General features: G+C 43.2%; 1 protein-coding gene, 1 long non-coding RNA gene and 1 pseudogene across 6 annotated transcripts; 2 read left to right on the forward strand and 1 right to left on the reverse strand.

Moving 5' to 3' along the window:
* Positions 1 to 945: 945 nt before the first annotated feature.
* On the reverse strand, positions 946 to 5125 carry LOC123131245 (uncharacterized). The gene is made up of 5 exons (XR_006464106.1): positions 4871 to 5125; positions 3275 to 4166; positions 2337 to 2507; positions 2042 to 2243; positions 946 to 1464 (listed from the first exon to the last, which is right to left on the reverse strand). It is a non-coding gene; the product is annotated as an uncharacterized lncRNA (long non-coding RNA).
* A 3420-nt stretch (positions 5126 to 8545) lies between these two features.
* LOC123128851 (uncharacterized) lies at positions 8546 to 11752 on the forward strand. 5 transcript variants are annotated; one of them, XR_006463465.1, is made up of 4 exons: positions 8546 to 9028; positions 9859 to 9924; positions 10116 to 10178; positions 11450 to 11752. XR_006463465.1 is itself a non-coding variant. In XM_044548957.1 (3 exons), exons 1-3 carry the CDS (start codon positions 8817 to 8819, stop codon positions 11511 to 11513), a joined length of 339 nt encoding a protein of 112 aa, XP_044404892.1. In that variant the 5' UTR covers positions 8546 to 8816; the 3' UTR covers positions 11514 to 11752. The 5 variants fall into 5 exon arrangements, 1 of the variants encoding a protein (XP_044404892.1); XR_006463464.1 differs by having other exon boundaries at positions 8546 to 9924; XR_006463466.1 differs by lacking the exon at positions 9859 to 9924 and having other exon boundaries at positions 8546 to 9032.
* A 608-nt stretch (positions 11753 to 12360) lies between these two features.
* On the forward strand, positions 12361 to 13703 carry LOC123131246 (aspartic proteinase nepenthesin-2-like; annotated as a pseudogene).
* Positions 13704 to 16068: the final 2365 nt, after the last annotated feature.

The following is a 16068-nucleotide window of genomic DNA, read 5'->3' on the forward strand; positions in this document are numbered from 1 at the left end:
CAGATCAAGTTCCCGCCATCGCCATCACCGCTTCCCCGGGGCATCCCCATCCAGCAGATCAAGTTCCCACCGTCGCCGTCACCGCTTCCGCCTTGGATCACTAGCCGTCACGTGTCGGCGGCGGTGAGGCTGCAGGCTGCTGCGCGTGGCCTCCTAGCGCATCGGCGTGTGCGGGAGATGTGTGGTCTGCAGCTGCCGCTCCTCCAAATTGCCCTTCGCTGCGCAAAGGACCTCGATCTTGTTCGCCGCGTCGGGGATCTTGGGCATGCGGTTTCCGCCACGGACGGCGAGCATGCTATTTTTCCCGCGGGCACCGACCTCAAAGTCTGCGACATCGGCGGTTGGGGGGGGGGGGGGGGGCGCACCCCTCCTCGTCATTCTCCATCGCAAGCCCTCCACTCTTCCCTGTGCGGTGCAGACCAACAGTCGTCCGGCAGGGAGAAGGCAGGGTGTCACAGGAGCACACCGCGTAGCACCACTGCATTCCACCACCGGCCGCCGCGAGGGCGCCTTTGCTGGTCGCTCTTGCGACCACTTTCAGGTGGCCATACACATGCACTCCTTTTGTTCAGGTGGTGTCCATGGGATCCAGGTGGCTGTACATGTGCACATCCGACTTGCAAATGGTATCCACTTTTTGTTAAAGGGTCCAAAATAAAGCGTCCCAGTCCATTTCAGGTTGAGAGTAATAAAACAAGCCGAGATGTAAAAGGCTTGTTTTTAGGTGTTAGGTTTGTGTTGCGTGTCATGGTTATATGTTGGTTAGGCTGCAGCTCGAGGACAAGCTGCATGTCCAGGTGAGGTGTAGTGTTATAGTACATAATGGGCCTAGGCTGGCAGTATAGCCCGTTAGTCTTAGGGTTATTAGAAATAAGGGTCGCTTGCTTAGGAGTCAATATAATGACAACAACCAAACTTTTTTTAAAAAATCAGCGTAGTAACAGATCGAGTGAGGCCTGTTGCTGAAAGGTGCAACATATGCCAGACATATACTCCCTCGGTAAACTAATATAAGAGTGTTTAGAGTATTAAAATAGTGATCTAAACGCTTTTATATTAGTTTACAGAGGGAGTACATCTGGAAAACGATTTTCCGTTAACACGAGACGGGTTACAGTATAACACATCTGTAAAGAACCTAGCGTGATCTGGAACAAAGCTAGATGAAGCATCTTGGCAAAATACAGGCCTTGCGAGGGGAAACTTCAGGAAACGAGCAAAACTGAACTTGCAGAATTACGATGACACTGCAACGACATGCTCCAGCTGCATCAAATCAGGACATACAGCAGTTTACGTACGAGTTCATATGAATATGGGACACGGGCATGAGCACCAAGGGCGAGATCCTGGTCCGGTAGACAAAACACAGCAACTTCATGATGTGGTTCGGGGGCGTAGGTAATGGAGGATGAAGTAGACCAGCACAGCTGTAAGTCCCCACCCGCAGCTCGATATAGAAGCCTGCATAACAGCATAAGAAATACAAGACACGCTGAGAACATGAAAGAAATGCAGGGGATACTGCAGGAGGAGATTCACTTTGGATGGTGTTGGACCAGCATGCTACTTTCATCGCAAAAAAAATGCAACTTGATCTAAGTAGTTATTAGAATGTTGGAAGTACTTTTTTGACATGAAACTCAACACAAGGTTTAACTTGTTAATTGACAGATGGCGGCGTCTTTGACCATTTACTCGCTCTTCCGACAACAAAATAGCAACTCACTTAAACTGCCCCAATCACATTACAATGATGAAATCGACGGACCCCTACACAAGTCTTCCTACCTTCGGCGCTGTCTGCACTTAGCACATCTCCTGCTCTGACTAATCAAGCATTTGATTCCTACTTCATACTTGTACGTGGTGCCAGGGATTAAAATGCATGGTGTCATGGTGGGCCAAAGGGTGTAGAAACAGCGCAAGAAGGTTTAGTATGGAATGCTGCTTCGATACAGGTTGTAGGTTTTGATGGAGTACAATGTGTACAATGCCAACTATTGAAGATATAATCGTGAAGAGTTGTCTGGTTACTTACAGTCGAATAGCAGAAGAGGGTTCTATTGGATGTCAATTTTCTCAGAAGGCATTCCATGAGCACAAAGCAACTTCAAAACACGGTAAACTCTAGCATCGTCCTTCATCATGCCACATATGATTTTGACTATTTTGAGATGCTTCGGTAGTAATGATTGCTTCTTTGGGGCATATCTTTCATCTGCTTCATTCACACGTTGTTTCTGTAGCAAATAAAGTATTTTACTGATGAAGTCGGCAGAAGGTACATGGCAACTTATAAAAGGAAACACCTATAATACTTTGAGGATATATACCTTATGAGTTGGAATATTAAGTTGTAGCGTGAGTGTCTCTAGAATTGGTGAGTGCTGGAGAAAGTAAACCAATCCAGTGAAATCACCAGCCACACACCATTTATTCAGCAACAACGTTTTTAGTTTGCTAAACATGGGGGACCACTTCAAATCCATTCTGACAACAGATAACTGGACAAAACGAAGAGGGTTAAACAAGAAACAATTCAAGAACTACCTTCATAAGTACATGATGTTTTTTGAGATACAAATGTACATGCTTTGAAAACTTTCTAGTGTTAACCAGATACCAATATTTATATATATCCCAAGCTATACTTGACTAAAGTAAGGGCAGCCCCAGTGCATGTAGCTCCCGCTTGCGCAGGGTCTAGGGAAGGGTCCGACCACTTTGGGTCTATTGTACGCAGCCTTTTCCTACATTTCTGTAAGAGACTGTTTTCAGGACTTGAACCCGTGACCTCATGGTCACAAGGCAGCAGCTTTACCACTGCGCCAAGGCTCCCCTTCCTGTACTTGACTAAAGTATGGCTCATAGATTAATCTCAATCCTACATGTTTGAATTGTAATACATGACTAAAGTATCAAGTAGAAAGTATGCATAATTCCAGACAAATACATAAAAACATCAAGATTCAAACATGCATGCAATGCACACAATGAGTTTAAACCGAGTGTTTTCCTCGTGGCTCTCGGCTTACCCTTGATAAGCCGGTCCTTAGTAAGCCGTGTCCTGTAAGCCAGGAAAAACACTCGGCTTATATATAAACTGAGTGCAAACCGGTATAAGCCTAGTGTTTTGGGCACTCGGCTTATAATTTTTTTCCTATAGTGTTTGTTCAATATGCCTGTACTGAAAGATAACTGGATACAAAACATAAAATGAGATCTAGCAGATGACAAGCAACAATAGGAATCAGCAGAAGTGGGAGCATACCAGATCATCACTTGTTAACTCTAAGTTTGTAGCAGCAGACAAGCCTTCCAAAACCACAGAAAATGTTTCTTCCCTAGTGCATCCTTCATCACATGATGGTAGAGTAAAACAGTGATGAAACTCCTCTTCGGAAGATTCGACAGAATGCTGTTACCAGTGATGGCATGCTATCAAGCAATGGAGTCAAGCCTGACTCTGGAGCTAGTTTCAAGCTAACGAGATTTGGGGCAGAAATATGAAGGCGGATTTCATTGTCAAAACATCCACCTTTCATGTTAAGGTGTCGTAATGACTGGCAAAAGATACTCGCATAGATGTTACAATCTGTCATATCTAACACGTCTAACACCTGGCAACTCGAAAGATCCAGAGTCTCTTCAAACTGCATGTGACAAAGCTCTATCCTCTTCAGGTGTGAAGAGACGAGAACCAGGTCGGTTGGGAAGACAGGAGCAGTGACTCGTAGCACCCGAACTTGATGCAACAAAGCATACCGGAGCCACGGCGCAATGCGATCGGATGCCTCCTCGCAAAAAGCTAACGGATCCTCTGTATCCGAATCCTCGTACGCATCACAGATGTCACATACGTTCAATGGCGCCGGGTTACGGAGGCGCAGCAGCTCATCCACGAACTTGTAGGAGTCAGTCGCAAGGTCATCCACGATGCGTAGGGCAGGCACGGACTTCCAGAGCATGCTCCAGCGCCTAGCGAGCAAGCATGTGCGCACGGCGTCGCGGGAGAGCAAGAAGGACATCACATGCTGGAGGAGCTCATCGGGGAGGGCGCTGATGCGGTCCTTGCCACTGGCCAGCGCCCTTTCCATGTTTCCCTCGTTACGAAGACTCATGGACCTTGTGCTGACCATGTCGCCTCCACCAAGGCTGCCGAGCTATTAGGTACATAGCGTCAGTGAGAGGAAGCAACCAGATGGGGAATAGGCAGAGAAACCAAGATTATCACGTATCACCACATCCCCTGGTCCGCAGCAGCTCGTCCCAGGAATTGAACACAGTGTATTCAAAATTAGAATTCTTTTTATTGGAAGCCTAGCAGCATATTATACTAGTTCTAAACTGTATGAAAGATATCGCATAATATGTTATATTCATAAAAATTGATCATCACTTGGTATTTTTCAACATATAGGCGTAAAAATTGTGGAGTACTATTCTTTATATATAGATAATAATGCTCACTGTAACAAATTCAAAATTTATTAACATTCTTACATTGCAAATTTAGATGGAAAATTGCAAATTCTCATGTCTAAATAATTCATAGCCGACTACAAACGAGTTCTAATTTCACTATAAATAAATAGACAGACAAGTGTTGAAGCTAACTTAGTTTTGTACACATGTGAATAGACAGACATGTGTTCAAACTAATTTCACCATTATAATTAAAAAAGACTACATGTTCTAATTTCGCCATTATAATTAAATAGACAGACAAGTGTTTAGCAGTACAAGAAGAAAACCGTGCCCCTATCGATGAATTCAGTTCGACTAAGAAATAAGAATTGTCATGAGTGGAGAGGCCCCAGTTTCAGAAGTGATGGATTAATACATCTAATTTGCATATATATTATACCTGAATCTGTGGGTTGTTGGTTTCAAACTGAATCAATGTGTGCTGCCCGCTGCCGACTGCAGGGATCAGAACCAAAGTGAGCGGGGATGGATTAGTCCCGTCGGCGGCGGTCTGCGCCGCCGTGCACACATCGGATCGTGGAGCAGGGGATGGCAACAGCCCTGGCCGTGGCCGCCTGACGGCTCACCTCTCGCGTGGGAACAGAACAGGGGCAGGGAGGTGCTGGGGGGCGGTTCGTCTCCTGGATCTGATAGATGGATACTTTTTTGGGGGCGATGATGGACTGATCATGGTGTCATCTGCGTGCGCTACAGCCATTTGGGCCAATGGGCCAACTCGTGGAGTGGAGGGAAAGCCTCTGTTTTGGGCTGAAATACTTTGACCTAGTGTACAGTTTCGTTTTTCCATATATACCTAGTTTTTTGGTAAAAGTAATGGGTATTGAACTGCGGGCAATATAGAGAGCTTTTTTTTTGCAAGATAGAGAGAGCTTTTTTTTTGCGAGATAGAGAGAGCTTTATTCAAACGAAGGCGTTCTCCTGACGGTCAGCCAATAGGCTGGTCAAGAGGAAGCCGGGAGTGTCCTCGAGCCAGCTATCAATCACATTCAATGTGCAAGCACGGTTGGCACATAGATGCGCTGGAACGTTTGCTGGCCGGATTATATGTTGAATTACAAAAAGAGAAAAATCACTAGTAAGCTCTCCAATTTCAACTAAGATAGGGGCCACAATAGAACGAGAACTGTGACGAGTGTTCTAGAGATAAACCATCTCCAGGCAGTTCACCTTCATTATCGCATGCGTGTAACCTCGAAGTTTGGCAAAAAGCACACCATCACGCAACGCCATTGCCTCGGCAATAAGAGCATCCGTAACACCAATGTATGGCTTGCACCATGCACCCAACAGTTTATTACTAGACCTTGCCACCCCTGAATTGCATACCCTTAAGCGTATGGCCTTTGTAGGCAGTTGCATACTTTATAATTCTCTTTCTTGGCGTGTTTGTGCAGAGAAACATTCATTCATACATTTATGCTCCAAATCGCGGTGTTGGCCAATCACCTGAACGGGAGGGACACTCATGTCCGACATATCAAGATATACGGGCCACAGCCGTAAGTTGAATACTTTACAAGCAGCCAACCTACCATCTATTTGCATTCCGTAACACAAGAATACATGGTCAATAATTTCTACTCCCTCCGTCCGAAAATACTTGTCATCAAAATGGATAAAAAGAGATGTATCTAGAACTAAAATACATCCAGATACATCCCTTTTTATCCATTTTGATGACAAGTATTTCCGGACGGAGGGAGTACCTTTTCCTTGATGAGAAAGGTTAAATCCAAGCACCGCCAGTTTAGATGTAAAAATAGTACTTAGATGTTGATTTTACGTGCGAATAACAGACAGTTTGTACACACTAATGAGTAATGACCCTGATTTAAATAGATACTTAAGTCTCGTGTTTTTTACTTAGACAGGTCTTGTTATCTTGTGTTTCAGGAACCCTGTGCCCCACCAGCCTTTTCACTTCATATCCAGGGAATGCATAATGTATTCCACCGTCAGGTGAGAATGAGATTCCCTGAACCCTCGCCGCCTCGTGTGGGAGGGATCATCCTCTGTCAAGGTGCAGACCTTGATTGTGGCCTGCGCGCTTTTGTAAGTACGCTGACATGGACTAAGTAGCTGATGAAGTATTCAGCCTATGTTATTGTGGATCGAGTTGCCGCTGAAGCATCATCAGGGTGTCTCTCTCTCTGAACATCTACCATGTAGCTGATCTTGTAGGCATTTCCTATTTGGCGCAGCGCCTGTGGCATCCGTAAATGGGCCGGCCCATCTAGGCGCCAGTTGACGATTTCTTTTTTTGAAAATTCTATGAACTTTTTTGAATATCGATGAATCTTTTTAAATTTCAACACCTTTTTCAGACTGATGAACGTTTTTAAATTTGATGAACATCTTTTTGAAAATGGCTGAACTTTTTTTAGATTTATGAACTTTTTTTCAGTTCAATAAACTTTCTCTAAAAATAAATGAACCTTTTTCAAATTTCTATGAACTTTTTTCAAATTTCATGAACTTTTTTTAAAAAAATAATGAACTTTTTCTAAATTGGATGAACTTTTTCAATTTGAATGAATTTTTTAGATTGATGAACTTTTTTCAAAATTTATGAACCTTGTTTTTAAAATGGATGAACCTTTTTTCTTTAAACCTTTAAACCTTTTTTGATTTCATATTTTTATTTTCGTAACATAGAAAATCAAAAAATAAAACTATGGCAGCATGCTAGTGGGCCGGCCCATGTAGCAGCGCTGCAGGCGCCGGATCGTTAACGGGCGCCTGCAGCGCTGGATAGGAGCTCCCGATCTTGTATCCCATTCCATCAGGGGAGAAGAAGTTTTTTACTATCTTTGAGGGTATAACATTAGGCCTGGGTCACAGCCCACTAGTTTGCTCCGTGCTGGGCCAAGACAGGCAGCCCACGAACTAAACTGACTCGAGAGAAGCCTGCTGACGAATAAAACCCCTTCCCAGTTGCCGCCGTTCGTCTAGCCGTCGAAGAGTGTCGCCACCGCCGCCACTCGTCCAGGAGGGCAGTGACTCTGCTGCTCGTCTAGGAACCCCGACGACCCCGCATCGCCACTCGCCCAGAGGTGTTGTTGCTCGTTCAGGAGGGTTGCTGCCCGCCCATCCAGCCACTGCCAATCGCAACACCTGTCGTCTCCGGTTGTAGCTCCCGCCGCAGACATGTATTTGAAAAAAATGTAGGCATCCCAACATATATTTGAAAAGTGGGCCTGCTCCCGTTATGTATGAGAAAAACTAGGCATTCGAGCATATATTTGAAAAAAAATGTTAATCTTGTGTTTCAAAAATGTTAAACATCTATAACAAAATGTTCCCGATGTCCTTGTATGAGAAAAAAAGTTGACATCAAAATATATATTTGAGAAAATGTTAATCATGTATTTCAAAAATATTAAATGTGTATAAAAAATGAAAAAAAACATGCAAGGGTTTGTGACATGGTGATAAACTGTATTGACATTGTGTTCTACATCGTATGTTCACGGTAAATAATTTATATGTATATCTCATCATTAGTCCGTGGCAACGCACGGGCACTCAACTAATAGTATCTAAAATGCCACCGAATCTAGCACTAATACACATCTTCGTCTCTTGCATTGGATACCATGGGTGTTAAATGATGGAGATATGTAAAAATCTAAAATGTCACTTAATCTAGCACTAATGCACATCTCGGTCTCTTGCATTGGATACCGTGGGTGTTAAATGATCGAGATACACTACACCACAACCCTTGATTGGGGGCAATTAACTGCCGGCAGAAATATTATAGCAAAGGCAAATCATCTGCCGGGAATTGTTCTACTGCCGGTAAAAGTACTTAATGGCAGACAAACTGCCGGCAGATATCCAGCAACTAGGGCACTTACACTGCCGGGAACAATGCTTCACTTCTTAGGATAGAGTATGTGCCGTTACAAATGAAACAGGGCACTGTATCTGCCGGGGATTATGATGGGCCGGACCGAACGAATATTGGCCCATACGAGTGATGGCACGTAAGAGCGCGCGAGAAGCAAAATTTTCGGTCCAAAAGGATAAAATCCCCAAACTCCATCTCAGATCGAAATCGACCGGCCCGTCCACCTCCTCCAAGACCTAGCCGCCTCCTCGACCACCCTCCTCCGCCGCCGCCATCACCGCCGCCCACCCTTCGCGGCTGCCGAGCGCCCTCCACCACATCCCTGTGCCAGATCCATCCCAGACCATGACGCCGACCACCGTCCACCACACCCCAGCGCCAACTCCCTCACCGACCACGACGCCGAGCACCCTCCGCTGCCCTGACCACGATTCGCCACACACCAGCAACCCCAAGCAGCCAAGCCTCCTCCATGCGTTCTCCCCTGGAATCACCCCCACCAGCTCTGCCGCTTCCAGAAGCTCCTCCCTCGAGCAGCGCCGCCGCTTCCAGGAGCCCCTGCCCGACCAACGTTGATGTTCCAGAAGCTCCTTACCCAAGCAGCGCCTCCTTCTCTAGGAGCCTCAGCGCTACCTCGTCGTCCTCTCCCCCAAGCAGATGCCTGTCCTGCGTTCTTTCCCCTGAGTAGGTCTCGGCTACCTCCGCAGCCCAACCAATGAGATTTCTCCGTGTCTTGTGAGCTTGATTAGTCTCATCTCTGTGATTTGTGAGGTTTGGTTTGTGCACAGAACAACTGCTATAGTTTTGAAAATTTCTTGAATTGTTACTTTGTTAGATAGAAACTACTCCAAAATAGAGTTTAAAGAAATGAGATTCAGACATTAGACTCCAAATGAAGTGATGGTTTAATTGAATGATTAGGTAGAAAATACTCATTGGAGCAACAGTACCAGCTGATATGGTCGTGTTCTGAAAGTAGACCATAACCATACGTGTAGGCTTTTCATAATCCAATATGTTACCTGCAGCTGAGGATTTATGTGGAATACAGATTACTCTATACTTTTATGACCAACTCGTTATTGTTACTCACAACCTTTTCAGTTCAGGCTAGAACAAGAAAGCCAAAGTGTCATGTCTTGCCCCTAAATTTCATTTTGCATAGTCAATAAATTAGAAATGGCTAGTACGGTAATACCTTTAATAACAGGAATGTGAATTTTGTAAGCTAGCTAGGCCATACATGCACTTCCATCTCTGTCATACAAGTTGGGCAAACTTTGTGTTTGGATATGTACTGCACTAATTGATATAGGTAATTATATTCTTGATGCTACACGAGGTTTGTCTCCTTTTATCGCCTGCTAATTGATGATTGGTGATTATAGTAGGGCATGGATGCTGATTTATTTATTTTTTGCTAAGAGTTTGTATCATGTGCCTTTCTGTTCTCATAGTGAAATGACAATGGTGCCAATATGGTATAAGAATTATGATGCTTTAAATGCTGATAGGGCCATTTACGTCCTCTGATTCGTTGCCCGAGCAGATCTACAGCATCCTCTACTTCTTAACTGATGGTGACATTTCTTTGCTATTCCTACAATATAGATAAATGATATTCTACTATTAGTTTTCCATTTCCTGAAACGACACCTTTCAGTTCACTATTCTGCTGTGCTAGATTGCATTCCTTGTCGGTATTGTATTTCTTGTTGCTTGTAGCAGATACGACTGGTATGCATTTTGTTATTATTTTTTTCTTTAATAGAAGGCAAGCTGGGGACTGGTCCATTTGCAAAAGCAGCAATGCAACCACAAGCAAGCTGAGGAGGTAATATATATGTTTCTCTTGGCTATTGCTACGTGATACTATTTCTTTGTTGTTTGACTTTGGAAGGAACCAATTGATCCATTTCTGTTCAGATTAATTTCTGGTGTATACTAGTGTAGTATCAGTTATCAGTATATCAACTGCTTATAAGATGCATTTTAATTTTTAAGATTTTGCACCCTATTTCTGCCGGATACTTCTTTCATGGCTACTGTACCAAAATATGTGCATAATACTTACATTGATGACACTTTCTAAATGCAACAGTATATACTTATGTTACAAATAAAAAATAATATATATATATTTCTTTCGGAAGTACTATATAATTCTTTAATTGCCAAACAGTATACGTCATCTCAGTATCTCATTGAACACCGGCCAGTAAATAACTACTGATTTGAGTCATTACAGAAATCATGTTACAAACCACTAGCTACATAGTACAATGGTACAGATGAAAGGGCACAAATGCTCGCAGCCTTCAGTTTGCCAAGGCATTTCTGTTTTGTTAGCAGCCCAAATATTTAGTAAATACAGTGTGCTTCATTAACATCTCCTCTCCTCTCCTGCTTATGCAAACAGAATGGTCGTTCGGATGGCGAGTGTGTTTGCTTGCGCAATGTTGATTTACATATATTTTGATTATAGAAACCAAGTCATCATACAAAAACCAAAAAAATAAATCCCTTTCTTCTTGAAGATGCCGCCATCTTTCTTCTTCTATTCTGTTCTCTTTTCCTTGCTCCTCTCTTTATGATGCTTCATCTTATACTTTATGTCCTGTTCTCTTTTACTTTGTTCTGCTTGCTCCTTAACAAAAGCATGGAACCAGGAACTGAACAGTTACTCCCCATTAATAGAACCCAAAATATGTCCTTTTTTGCTGCGTTATGTGATTCATGTTAGTAGTGGGATTTGTTGCTTTTGCACAACACGCCACACGTTCAACATTTTGTGCTTGTCTTTGGATAGATATGCCAACTGCCTAGCTGAGAAGCCACTGACTATTACAAGTACATAGTTCTAGTAAGGGACAGTGAATTGTACATGTTCCTGTTTTGTCATATTTGCCCATGGAAGATTTTTGTATGCGCAGTGCAAATAATTCTTGTTTGATCAAATTATGTAATATTGCCTCATGCTTGCTGTGATGATGAAGTGCTGCACATATGGAAGTTTTATTTAAAATCCAACATGTCCAAATTGTTAATGTGTCAGATTTAAAATCTGAAATAAGAGCTTCATTTTGAATTTTTGATCTGTTGCAGGTGCCTCAAAGATACACAAGTTGATCTACAGGCTGCCCTGAAGATTTGGGAGACCTACGACTAAGTTGGTGGAGTGAAATTGTAATAAGCCTTGTTTGTTGAACCTGGAGATATTGGGACGTTTTACGCTCATTTTGTTTTTTGTTTTGGCACATAAGTCACAAGTTTTACTCTCATTTTGATTGTGTTGCACATCCAGAAACATATGTTCTTTTCCTTTTTGTTGCACGTCCTTGTATATTGTTGTCTCATGAATGTATCAAAGGAAAATACATATTTTCTCTATTATGTTTATCGAATGAAGTTTAAGATTTTGGATGAGGCCTATATGTAATGTTGATTGAAGTTTATCTATAAGTTGTATGATCTATCTTGATTGCTTAATCACGCAGTGGTAATACTAAATTATGTATATGTTGCTCAGAACGTTTGCTAGTGAAACATAACGTTATGGCATATAAACTGCCGGGTGACCATATTTGTGCCGGCAGTTTAGCTGCCGGTAACTGTAGTTCCTATGCTAAAACCAGTCTGCCGGGAGAAAACAAACTGCCGGGAAATACATGGGTCATGGCAGAGATACTGCCGGGAAAAATTTATCTGCCGGGAGAAGTTATCCCCGGCAGCCGTTCTTGTGGCAGTTCTATCTGCCGGGAGAACGGCTCTCCTGGCAGTTTGTCTGCCCTCTTAGTGGCTTTCTCCCGGCAGATTATATGCCATTGCATTAGTGTTGTGGTGTAGTGATATGCAAATCTTTCGGCCTGGCTATATACTAATTAATTTGTGATGATCGGAGTTTGTTGCATGATTGCAATGTATCCCCTGCAACATTAATCCGCCGCCCAAACGATATCCGTACGTCAATATATAATGGTGTTGCAATCGGCAGCCACGGCAACCAGATACATAACATGGAGATCACAGTCTCCACCGTGCTGCTGCTTGTTGCCGGTGTGCTAGTCCATGTCCTGCCTATGATGTGCACGGCGGTCCGTGGCTTCAGCCTCCCGCTGGTCGCCAACCACGGCGGGGGCACGTACCGTGTGGACGCCGATGGCTTCATGGTCGTGAACACCACGAGCTTCCACCACCGTCCCTCCCTGACGGCCCCCCTGAGGTACACGTATGGCGTGGCCGTGACCATTGGCACGGGCCGCGGCAAGGGTACCCATTTCCTCGTGCTAGACACGGCCAACAGCCTGCCGTGGATGCGGTGCGTGCACTGCTTGCCGGTGCAACGGCAACGTAGCCCGGTGTTCGACCCTAGCCACTCGAGCAGCTACCGCCCTCTCCATCCGACGAACCCCCTGTGCCGGACGCCCAACCCCATCCACCCCGTCGGCGACAAGTGCTCCTTCCACCTCCCAGAGGAGGCACACGGCTTCGTCGGCGTCGACACCATTGTTCTGGGTGATCCGACTTTGCCTATCCATGGCATCGCCTTCGGGTGCGCGCAGGCCACCGAGGGGTTCGACACCAAAGGCACGTTCGCAGGCACACTGGGCATGGGCAGGCTGCCTTCCTCCCTTATCATGCAGATCAAGGACCGTGTCACCTGGCGCTTCTCCTACTGTTTGATCGGCCCAGGTCACAGCCAGGACCGACATGGCTTCATCCGCTTCGGCGCCGACATCCCGGAGCCCTCGCCTCTAGTCCACCATCGCATCAAGATCCTTCCCACGCCGCCACACCACCCGCACGGTGCCGCCGACTCGGCCTACTACGTGAAGCTTCTGGGTGTGAGCCTCAACGGGTCCCCGATCCAGGGTATCCACCAAACTATGTTCGAGCGGCGGCACGACGGGTCAGGCGGGTGCTTCGTGGATGCCGGCACAGAGATCACCCATCTGGTGCCGGTGGCGTACACGCTCGTGGAGGAGGCGGTGGCCCATGTGGTGCAGCAGTGGGGGTACAAGCGTGTGCGTGACCGCGACTTCCACCTGTGTTTCCGGGAGGAGCCCGGGATCTGGTCGCGCATCCCGAGGTTGACGCTTGACTTTGAGGGCCCGCCTACTCGGCACGGGGAGCCCACGCGCGCGCACCCGGAAATCGGCTCCCGGCACCTCTTCTTGAAGGTTGAAAACGAGCAGGTGTTGTGCTTTGGTGTGTACCCCACGACCTCGCGCCACCCGACGGTCATCGGCGGCATGCAGCAGGTGGATACGCGATTCATTTTTGACCTCAGGGCCAACACCATCACAATCCACCCAGAGAGCTGTGAAGCCACACCGAGCCCACCCCGTCCGAGTGGTGACGAGGCTTGTACCATTCATTAGCTACTCGTTGATCATTAGTCACTCATGTTTAAGACCGTTGTGCACCATCCTTAATCGAGTGGCATGTCAAAATATATAATAAACCATGGAGATTCATGCACAGTCTCCTCCTATTTTTAGTTTCACTTTAGCAATATGTAAGTTGCCTGAAAATTGAATTAGGGTCAGTCGATTTTTCTGACGTTGATTGCTGCTTCAAGATCCGTGCTTCCTTTTTTTTCTTCTGTTGTGTGTTGTTTCTGATTTGGGCTGGGAATTCAACTGACCAGTGTTTTGGGCGAGTTAAACCTTAGCAGGCTGAAGCCCATCAGCCCATCTGACGACCCAACCTTCCTCTATCTTCTTTTGTTTTTGTCTATCTTATTTTTCTATTTCTGTTTGTTTTTTCTTTGTATTTATTAGACGTCTTTAGAATTTTATTTTGTTGCTATTTTTAGGATGTTTGGTGGGTGTAAATGTATGTACATAAATACGATATAATACATGCAAAAGTGCACTATTATATAATTATTCTTTGCATATTATACAAAATGCAATTTTAGTGCAAAGTTGTGTCTGTGTTTTTCTTAATTTCTTTTATTTTCAAAGGGTAATAGGAATTCACTAATTAATTCTTCTTTTAAAACATTATTGCTTTGATTTTATTTTTGATTTTATTTATTTTCATTCTTCTTTAAGGGTAACACCAATGCCACTAATTCATTGCTTCTTAGAATTTTTTGCCATAATTGCACTATTGTATGCTTATTCTTGCATATTTTTAATATGCACAATTTTAGTGTATATTTGTGCAGATTTTTCATTATTTTAGTTTTATTTCTACTTAAAGGGTAAATACCAATGCCACTAGTTTATTCATCATTACAATACTTCATTATTTTTGTTAGGTTTTAATTTTTATTTGATTTTCTTTCTTTTAAGAGGGTAATACCAAAGCCATTAATTCATTCTTTCTTAGAAAACTTCATATTTTTAGTTCGTTTAGTTTTTGTTTCGTTTCCTTTCTTCTTTAAGGGTATTACCAAAGCCACTAATCCATTCTTTCTTACAAAATTTAATTATCTTGATTTTATTTTAGTTTTTTTTCATGTCCTTTCTTCTTTAAGGGTAATACCAATGTCACAAATTTGTTCTTCCTTTTTTTATAAAAATTCCACTATTATATGCCTATTCTTGCATATTTTTTAAAAGCGCAATTTTCGTGTGTATTGGGTGCAAATTTTGCTATTCTTTGTTTTAGATTGTATTTCTTTGTTTTAGTTTTTATTTCATTTTCTTTCTTCTTAAAGGGTAATATGAAAGCCACTAATTCATTCTTTCTTAGAACACTTCATTATTTTGATTTTTTTAGCTTTTGTTTCATATTGTTTCTTCTTTAAGAGTAATACCAATGCCTCTAATCAATTCTTCTTATGAATATTGTTTTTTGCAAAAAAATCCACTATTATGTGCTTATTCTTGCATATATTAAAAAAGTGCTATTTTCTAAGAAAGAATCCACTATTATGTGCTTATTCTTGCGTATTTTTAAAAGCCACAATTTTTTTTATATTGTGTGCAAATTTTCTTATTCTTTGTTTGACACTTCTTTCTTTTGAATGGTAACAGCATGCCACAAATTTATTCCTTCTTGGAAAACTTTTTGTGAAACTTTCATTATTATATGCTTATTCTTGCATATTATGAATAAGCGCAATTTCTATGTAAATTGTGTGCAATTTTTGTATTTATCTTATTTTATTTTTTATTTCCTTTTTTGAATGGTAATACCAATGCCACTAGCTCATTCTTTCTTAGAAAACTTCTTTTCTTTTGTTGGACTATGGTTATTTTTGTGCTCTATTGCATTCGATTGCAGGATGTGCCAAAAAGTTGAGAGATTATACAATTTAGATATGATTTTTAGCACATGGGTGTATCTATATAGTAGGTTCTGCTTTATTCATTTCTTTGATCACTTATTCATTTTTGTGTAAAGTAGTTGGCCGCAGTGGCGGAGAATGGAAAATAAAAACTAGGTGGGCCAGCCCTAGAGGAGAACACAGAAAAAAAATAGTCTTGCCTGTGCCTGTGGAGTGTTGCTTGCTAGTGTAGTTTAGCTGATAATACAGTCTTGCAGTTGCATATCGGACTGATCAGCTGGTTCGAGCTAGCTAGCTAATAGTAGCCGACTTTCCGTTTCAAAAAAAAAAGTACCGACTTGATAGATCATTGGTGCGAGCCAAGGATATTCAGTATTGGCGAAGCGAGCCAACGTTGTACGTACTCATGCAGTGTCGGACTGCACATATTGACAGTATAATTTTTCGGACATGGGCTGGGCACCACGGCTGCCTTTTTCCT

This window comes from Triticum aestivum, chromosome 6A (assembly GCF_018294505.1).
Source record: "Triticum aestivum cultivar Chinese Spring chromosome 6A, IWGSC CS RefSeq v2.1, whole genome shotgun sequence".
Lineage (NCBI taxonomy): Eukaryota > Viridiplantae > Streptophyta > Magnoliopsida > Poales > Poaceae > Triticum > Triticum aestivum.

Bases quoted from the DNA above. Each gene is read 5' to 3' on its own strand.
- LOC123128851 (XM_044548957.1), top strand. From the start codon at position 8,817: ATGCGTTCTCCCCTGGAATCACCCCCACCAGCTCTGCCGCTTCCAGAA. The intron at 9,029-10,115 runs GTAGGTCTCGGC...TTTCTTTAATAG, and splicing joins TCCTGCGTTCTTTCCCCTGA to AAGGCAAGCTGGGGACTGGT. The intron at 10,179-11,449 runs GTAATATATATG...GATCTGTTGCAG, and splicing joins ACCACAAGCAAGCTGAGGAG to GTGCCTCAAAGATACACAAG.